At 33.3% G+C, this 9883-nt stretch overlaps 1 protein-coding gene across 1 annotated transcript; it reads right to left on the bottom strand.

Annotated features, from left to right (window-relative positions):
* Positions 1–7283: 7283 nt before the first annotated feature.
* On the bottom strand, positions 7284–7976 carry LOC125491841 (uncharacterized). Its single transcript, XM_048633912.1, has one exon. It carries the CDS (start codon positions 7974–7976, stop codon positions 7284–7286), a length of 693 nt encoding a protein of 230 aa, XP_048489869.1.
* Between the last annotated feature and the right edge of the window lie 1907 nt (positions 7977–9883).

Here is a 9883-nt window from a genome sequence, read left to right on the forward strand (position 1 = left end):
GTATGAGCTGGATATACCGATTTCACATATCGTAAATATTACACCAAGTAAACTAAATTATGATATGTTCAAAGACTTGCGCAAGAAGGAAATGAAAGGTACAACTTAAAATAGCTTACGCAATTTAGAATTTAGTAGGAAGAAGTATACCAATCTAAATTAAATATGAAAAAATGACTTGTATCTCTCATTTATCTTATTTTTAATTGTAATCTGAACATAGTGGTTTCGTTGCTATGGCTATGAGCTATCATGTTTTTATATACTTCTTATTTTTGACCCAATCTTATGTTCTTAACACATGACTTTTAAATTTCTATATTGTCTTAACAACAAAACCGCTTGAAATAGTGAAAACAATGACATTTATAATAATAACAACAACATTTATAATAATTATCGATATTAATAATTAATAAGTATAACAATAGAAATAATAATCCTTTTGAACATATGTAGTAAAAAGTAATAGTAATAGTTATAACAATCAAATAATAATGATAATAATAATAATAATAATAATAAATAAATAAATAATAGATAATAATAATAAAAAAAACAAGAGTATTTATAATAATAAATAATAATAACAAAAACCAATTATCTCTATCATTATGATAATAGTAGTAGTATTTGTTACGCAGTCCTTAAACTAGTAAATATACTGCTATTCCACAATAGGTTCTTCAATGGAGACTTGTGCAACGATATCCTGGTCAAAAGATCTCGAACTTGAGTTCCGTTCCCGAACCTGCAAAAAGGGACCCACCCTGGAGGTCTGGGTGGTGGCTCCCAATCTGAAACTTAACTCAGGTATGAAGAGTAATAAGGAAAGGTATGAAGAGTAATAAAGAAAGTTTAGAGAGAGAAAGAGAGAGAGAATTGTGACAGAGTAATACTACAACTGCTCTTAAAAACGTACCTTTCTTCTGATTTTAAGGACTATTTATAGTGTTTGGAGTGATTATTGTACCTTGAGGTCACCCTAATTTAAGGGAACTTGATTGGCTAAGCAATGAGAGTATGACATGTGGCAAACAATGATTGGGAAGCACACATCATCCAATCATATGCCAATGTTTTTTGAGGTTCTGGGCATGAGTGTGTGCCAAGCAAAGAAGATGGGCTGATACTTCCCCTGAATAGGGATTTGTACTTCACATACTCTCCTTTTTGCCTTGTGCTCTTTATTTATAGGAAAGAGACACGTGGGCGCTACAGATGAGTCATGTGTTTGGTGAAGAGCTGTTGATTTTCATGTTACAACAATATTAATCATAATAGTAACATTAACAATAATTATAACAATTATAATAACATTAGAGGTACTAATAGACAAATGAAAAAGTAAAATCGGGATTTATCATAGAGGAATTCGTGCTACAACCGAGCATGTATCTGTATTTGCCGGATGGAGGGGTGAAGGTGAGTAAAAATCTTAATGAATTTTCTTATTATTTATGTCTAACGTTTTACTACTGAATAATTTTTATATCTGTATCATGTTTTAGAAAAATCAATGGACTCTTTCAAATTGACAAAGAGATGAGGTAATTTGAGGTTATATAGAAGTTATGTAAAAGCCAAAAAAAATTATTCAGGCGGTCCAGACCGAAAATCAAAACTTTGAATAAATTGGACGAAACAACTGTCTATACTTTTTCAGTGTGGACCAAAAAAATTGAACATTTGAAAAACTTGGACTAATTAGGAGATTTAGGACCCTAATATGTAGTTTCAGCCTTATGCCTCTGAAATCTCATAAACACGATGTGCATGTTCATGATTAGCTAGTAGCCTATTAATGAAATAAAAAAGGTTTTATTTTTTTACTTCTTTTGTTATTTGAGTTAGAGTTTTGAATTCATTTTGTTGTCACAAATAGGGGTGCTTATCGAGCGAGCCGAGCCCGAATAGCACTAGGCTCGGCTCGAGCTCGTTTAAAATTTCCCAGGCTCGAATGGGCTCGTGAGCTCGCCGAGCATGGGAGAGTCGAGCTTGAGCTCGGCTCGTGATGGAAATTTAGGGCTCAAGCTTGGCTTGCGAGCTCGTTTAGGCTCGGCTCGTGAGCTCGAGTCCAAAACTTACAGCTCGACTCGAGCTCGTTAGGCTCAAAAAGCTCAAAGTTCAACTAAAGTTAATACAATAAGGTCAGATTTCATAAGGCCCAAACATTTAGTTGTTTGAAGGCCCTATATCCAAACCCTTGTTAATTGCATAGCCCAAAGAATTAATAGGCAAGCTGTGAAGAATTTCTAACTCAAAGCTTTAATTTATAGAGCATTTCACACACATCTTTGCTAAACCCACCGATGTGGGATAGCTGAAATAGTGAAATTTGAGCCATATTATGCGAGAACGAGATAACCATTCAACAAGAAAAGCCAAAACAAAGACAAATATTAGAGAGAGTATGTATATAGATATGTGGGTCCCAGGCCATCCATTGAAGAGAACTAATGCATCTTTACGGTTTACAATCACATGATTAAGAAATATCATGTTCAAGTATCAATCACATGATTAAGAAGTATGCAATTTAAGTATATGGCTGCATCATTTTTTTTTAAATATTGTCTTTGTTTTTCTTTTTTTTTTTTTTTGAACGGTTTGTTTTACTTTTTTTTCAAGTGTTCCTCTAATTTTTTTTTTGATTCGGTAGTGTTCCTCTAATTTATCAAACATATAAACTTTGGCTTTAGAGTTTAGAGCTTAAGACTACTATTTTTTTTTCCATAGTTATTAATTATTTTATCCTATATTTAACATTAATGAAAAGATTTTAGTAATTTAAATAATATCGAGCCTATTTGCTAGCTTTCGAGCCGAAGTTAAGGTAGCTCAGGCTCGGCTCATTAGGGTCTCGAGCCGATCTCGAACTCGAATCGAGCCCTCTTGAGCCGAGCTCGAATGTTTTCGCGAGCCACCCTGGCTCATTAACGCCCCCTAATTATATACCTTAGTTAATATCTTAAAAGAAATACTTAATATAATTTTTAATATAAATAAATAATTTTTTAATATATAAATAATTTTTTAATATAAAATAATAATCGAGCTATTCACGAGTTTTACGAGCCGAGCTTTGCCTAGCTCGGCTCGGCTCGTTTAAGTCTCGAGCCGAGCTTCAACGAGCCGAGCTTTGACCGAGCCGAGCCCGAGCTGCTCGCGAGCTTGTCAGGCTCATTATCACCCCTAGTCACAAATTTGAAGTTAAATAGTAGTTTTTGGTGGTTAATTTAAACTGTAAAAGGATGCTAAATGTGTTACCAAATTTGCAACTAAATTTTATTAAGGCAACAATCTACTAAAATTGAAGTTAAATAGTCTTTTTTGGTGGTTAATGTAAACTGTAAAGGGACGATGGTAAAGGTCATACCAAATTTTTAACTAACTTTTATTCCATAATTCATTTTCGACGTATTTTTTCTGTGAAAATAAAGTCCTACACATATATTAAGTATGAGACCTTCAAGTAGCAAATTCTTCTCCAATAAACCCTTTTCTTTCAGCTTCTCCTCTCCAACTTCAAAAAGAATTATGTAAGTTTTATTTCCAACCTTCTAAAAAGTTACGTTATTTTATATTAGTTAGATGTAATATTTATAAGTTATATCCTATGTTGAGTCTACATATTCTAATAATATTTTTATTGCAATATATACTTGAATATTAATAGGTAATTTGAAAGTCATTTCATAAGAATCTACAAGTTGATGGAACGAATCACGAAGAATAGAAGTCTGCCATTTTAAATGACAATAGATCAACTAAAACATGGTTGGTTGAGGTGAAATTTGACTAGGTTGAACTTTAAAGATCGGTGGGGAAATATTTTACATAGATCATAACCTGCAAATAGGTGATATTTTGGTGTTTAAACACCAAGGAAAGTCGGTTTTCGTCGTTTTGATCCATGATCCTGCCGGTTGTGAAAGTTCAACATAGCTTTACGTACCTTGATCTCACCGAGTAGGGAATCTAACCAAATGAAACATTGACATGACTCAAAAGACAACGCTTGAGGATGTTATAATAAAATTTTTAGAAACCAATGACTAGAGATGCAGGTACATTAAACGTACGAATCGTATGTATGGTTATGGATGTTCCTTTTAGATTATTTGATCCGGTCCGAAACTCATTTCAGATATCTATTTTTTGGATTAAAAAACTGAATCGCAGATTAAATCTGTCGTATTGGATCAGTATGAACAACCATAGGTATGTGGTTTACAATTTGTATGAAGCTACCAAACAAATGAAATAGTCAAAATCGATATTTATTATAGAGAAATTTCGGTATGTATCCGGATTTATTGGATGGAGGGCTGAAGGTGAGTAAAAACCTTAATGAATTTTCTTGTTATTTATGTCTGAAGTTTAACTTATGAACAATTTTTATATATTTTTTGTGTTGTTTTTCATAATAGTCAATGGACTCTTTTCAAATTAAACAAAAAAAGAGGTAATGTGAGGTTATATAGAAGCTAGGTTATGTAAAAACCGAAAAACAAAAATATTGTTAAGGCGGTCCAGACCGATAATTAGAACTTTGAAAAACTTGGAGCAAACAACTGTCTAATTTTTCGATGTAGACCAAAAAATCGAACATTCAAAAACTTGGACTAATTAGGATCTTAATATGTAGGTTCTTAGGCCTTTAAAATTTCATAAATATGTTTGTTGTATACCATGTTTTGATGATGCCAAATACTTATGTAATCCCCCGTAAATTTTTGGATTTTATAAATATATCTTAGTGTGTGTGTGTGTGTGTATATATATATATATATATAATATTTAAATATAATTTAGTTTAAAATAATTTATTTCTTTAAAGGATTAACTATTTGAAAGTCAAATAAATTATTTTAAGGATGTAAGGAAGTTAAAATATTTTGTTAAGACATGCTTTGAAAATTAAAATACTATTTGGATTTGAAAAATGAGTTTAAATGGGCTTGAGATATCCAAATACTAATTGGACTAGGAAAAGGACTTCTAGTGATATTAGGAGTTTTAAATCATCAATCCTATTCATCATTAAACTCTATTTAAAACCCAATTGTCTTTTTCTAAGCCAAAAGGAAAACATGTCTATAAATACATTAGATCCAAATTTTACCCAAACACAAAATTTCTCTATCCTGCCTCTCACAAAGAAATCGACGGTCCTTTGTTTCTTATCTCTTTCACGATTTTTCTTCTCTTCCAAGAAATAATTTCTTCCACGATAAGAAATCTCCATTTCACACCCTCACCACTGCCGACCACCTTGTTGTTGCCGCTGCTGTTGTCACTCCAGCTAACGCCCTTTCTTGTTCTTTTTCTTCTTTGTGTTGGTTTGATTTCTTTTCTTTGTCCTTAAGTTTTATTTAAAGATTATGTTTTTATGATTTGTTTTAGTATTAATTATGTTTAGAAGCTTTAATTTACTGTTTTGATGATGAAACTATGGTTATATAATTTATGTATTGAAGAAATAAAAATTCCGATTTAATTATTATGTTTAAATTGGATTTTAATCATCAAAGCATGGATTTTTAGGGTGTTAAAGATTGAAAAATCATAGTAGTATGTTATAAACCATGAAATTGATTATACTTATAAGTCTAAGCATGTTCAAGTATGTTTGAAGAGAGTTTTGAATTATATGTTGCTGGAAGCTGAAAAAGGGTGTTATTAATGGAGCTTTATGGATTTTAATGACTAGTATAGTAGTACTATGCTAGGAGATATTAGTGATTGAAGTTTTAATGATGAAAACAACTTTTAAATATTTTAAAAGGAGGTTTAAAGTATTTTAAAGTTCATGGAATTTATTTGGAGTATTGATTATAAATTCTATTGGTTGTTTTAGGCGGAGAATTCTCTCTAGGCGACTTCTAAAAGTTGTTAAAGTGACTTATCAATTTGTCTACACATGGTACGTACATACCTATGTGTGGTTTGATGTACTATCATGATTTTAGGAAAGAAAAGTTATGTAGTATCATGTATAGGAACTTTGTGAGTTCATATATGATTGCTATTATGATTGGATTTTACATGTTTTGTGCATGTGTACGAACATGTTAAGTATGAGATTTAATTGTGAAATTTATATCATGTTTGTATGGAAGGTTGATGCAAGCATGTTGGTTGGGAACTTTATTTTGTTAATTCACATGGGGGAATTAATATATTTATTGGCTTGGATCATGATTGAATCATGTGTTCCCTTTTATTATTATTTTCACTACTCTATGAGGACTGTGTGCCTTATTTGGTAAGTTGATATTTTATACCTTTGAAAGGTAAGTTGATCGTTGGCTAGGTTCAACAAACAAGAAAGATTGGATTAAAGAAGGGATTAATCTTGGGTTGTAAGCTGTATGATCACTTATTTAATCCTAAGATAAAAATAAAATTGTGAATGTTTGATTGTAACACCCCCAAAATCCATACGCGTCTACCACTGCTACGCCGCATCGACTTCGGGAGCGTTACCTGATGATTTTAAAAAGTAATACTGCAAGTGCACGTTGTCTGTTGTTAGCAGATACTTAGCAAATACGGGTCGATCCCACAGGGAGAGGATTTCTATCGATTTTCGCTTAATTATTAATAAACTATCTCAGAAAAACGAATGTTTGATTTGAATAATAACTAAACTAGGAGCAAGTAATATCAAAATGCTGATTTAATCAATGAATTAAAAGTCTAGGGCATACGTTCGGTCCACCATGCTCATACCATTCAAAGAATACAAATCGATTCAATAATAAATAAACTAGGGGGTGAGTAACTAAGTAAACGGTTAATCCTTCGGTCGGGTATTAACACTTTCAATTCAACCTATGCAGTACGATCGCTAACATATTCGGAATTGCCAATTGTAATGAAGCCTCTAAGAATATGATCTTTCAATTCTAATTCCTATTAGCAAATTAATTAACTCTTGATATTGGCCAATTACAAGAATCAAACTATTTAAAACTTATCAATTGAAATTACTCACAACCCTAATCTATAAATCAATCAAATTCAAAGAATAACAATTCATGGTATAAACGTGGCTTCCCTCACTTACCCTAGAAAAAGGACTACTCACTCATAATTGAAATAACTAAAACAAAATCAATAATTAACCTAGAATTTTTTTTTTGCTAAGTAAGAGTAAGTAGTATTAATCACCAGAAACTTTTTACACCAACAGCTAAACCCTAGGGAGCAAACCAACTAGGTTGGACTCCTCCACTAAAGGAAAGCTACAAACTTTCAGCTAAAAGCTATACACTTTACACTTTACTCTTTACATTTTCCCACCATTCTATATCTTTGCTAGAAATCTTCCTAGGCAATACACTGGTAACACGCATAACTATACACTCTCTAATGATTCTATATAACTTCTCTGGTCTCCAGACAATCATGTTCCATTGAACTTCATTTCTTACCCACCAGACATAGTAAACACTAGCTGTGATAACTGCAGCATGTATTTGCTTCACTACTCTGGACTTTCCTCTTCTGCTGTTCATCATCATCATTAGTCTTAGCAACTGATCCTGCCTGCTTTTAAAACCCAGCCATTCAAAAACATACTTCAGGAATCTCTTTACATAGGAGCATTGGAGAAATAGGTGTTGATGACTCTCTGTGTGTTCACAGCAGAGTTTACATTGATCATCAGTTATAACACCCATTTTACATAATCTATCAGCTGTTTTGAGTCTACCTTGAATAGCTAGCCAGCTAATCACTCTGTGTTTAGGCACTGCTAGCCTATTCCAGATCATCATATCCCAGTAAACTCTCTCCCCTTCTCCTGTAATTTTATTATACACCTCCTTTATCTTGAAGTGTATCATGTTCTTCATCTCATCTTCATTGTAGTGAAGCTTCATGGTCTCTTTAACATTGCAAATTTGCTTCCAATACCAAGAGCAGTTCTTTGGTGGGATATAACCTAGAATTAACCTAGAATTCATGATTGAAAAATAATGAAAATAATAATAAAGCAAGAGAAAGACAATAGCAAATATTAATAAAGAAGAAAAACAATGGAAGAATACCTCTAAAACTTGAATTAATGGAAGAGAAGCAAAAACTAGGGTTTCAAGGAAAGAGATGAAGAATAAACGTAATACTAGAGTTTTCTCGGAATAAAAGCATGAGAGGGAAATAAATTAAATCTCCCCCCTTTTATATTTTCCCCTAATCTAATCTTTTTTTGAGTCCAAGAAAAAGAAAATAAGAAAGTAAACTAATAAAAGAAGTTTGATGATTGGGCGATAGTAGCGACGAAAACCACGAGCTTGCGTCCAGCTCTTAGGCGCGTCGAGGCTTGGCCATTGGGCGCTGGCTGGCCAGCGAGCCAGGCAGCAGTGCGGGAAGTCGAGTAGAAACAAACCCGTTGGGCGCTGGTTCGCAGGCAGTTTCGCAAGGTCGACTTTTGAAGGCTGTATCTTGAGTTCTAGGAATCTTCTATAAGCATATGACCTATCGTTGTGAAGATCTTTAAGTCTATTTGCAATGCAACTTGAATCACTTCAATCCGATTTGTAGAATTCGAGTTATGATCAAAAGAGTGAATATGTGTCGGTTTTTATCACTTCGACAATAATGCATTTCTTCGTTTTCAACTCAAATTTACTCTCGAAAGATATGCCGCGATCCTCATGGAAGCTACTTCACATAATATGATTATAAGGAACAAGAGAACAATCCACGAACATAAATTCACCGAACAAAAGCCACCATTCATCAACTCCTTTTACAAGAATTATCCAATTCATCCAAAATCGCTTCGGAAGCGTCTAAATAGCTATGAAACTTTCTGAAACATTAAGAAAACCACAAACGAAGCGTAATAGAGCACATAATAGATAATCCATGCGAATGGCCACTAAAAATGCAGCTATATGAATTAATATGCTTTAAAAATGCAACCTAAATATGCCTAAAAACTCTATATAAAAATGATTTATCATTACCGCCGCGATGGAACGCAAGGCATAATAAGAGTTAATGATAACTTAAAATATTGTCTCGAAAACCAAAATGCAGCGGAATTAAAATATAAATACAACTCGGGAATCATCAATGACCCCTTTCATTCAAACCACAAACCATTTATATAAGTCTTAGAAAAACCAATAATACTTTTCAAAATGCTTTAAATGTAACTACCAAAGCCTAGTGCCCGTATGCTCGATATCATGCAGCAGCACCAGCACACCTAGTCTGCTCCCCATTGTAGCATCAATGGTTCATCGCAGTTCATCAAACACATAATAACACACAATCAGCTATGCTGAGTACGTAATGAACCATTGAATACATATAAGCATAAATGATGCACACATGAACAATCTTAAGCATGATGCTACATTATGTTACATCCTTTAACCTTTAATCTTTAATCTTTATTTGGCATCGAACGGGCACCGTCATCTTACTAGAATCATACGGGCTACTGAATCCTTAATAGACACTAGGTCTATTAGATGAAATGCAAATACGGTTTTGTTCCGTCTCACACCCATCACCTTAGTATGCATACCCCAAGATCGAACGGAACCTTCCGCCTACTTGAGTTATCAAAAATATAAGGACACTACTGTCGTCACAGTAGGCCTGTGTAGGAGCGTAGGACAAGTCCCACACTCCCCCCATTGTTCATCACTTGTAGGGAGTCCAGCTACAAGTTATTGCCATAATTCATTTTAATATTAACCATTCATTTCATAACCACATAGATCATTTACCTGTTCTCTTAGTTACAATGCTCAAATCGTATCTCTTGTAACACTCTTGTTACACTATGGATACATAGAATCATTTACCTGTCCTCTTAGTTACAATGCTCGAATCATATCTCTTGTAACACCTTGTT

Source organism: Beta vulgaris, chromosome 7, assembly GCF_026745355.1.
Source record: "Beta vulgaris subsp. vulgaris cultivar EL10 chromosome 7, EL10.2, whole genome shotgun sequence".
NCBI classification, from domain to species: Eukaryota; Viridiplantae; Streptophyta; class Magnoliopsida; order Caryophyllales; family Amaranthaceae; genus Beta; species Beta vulgaris.

Bases quoted from the DNA above. Each gene is read 5' to 3' on its own strand.
- LOC125491841 (XM_048633912.1), bottom strand. From the start codon at position 7,976: ATGAATTCTAGGTTAATTCTAGGTTATATCCCACCAAAGAACTGCTCT.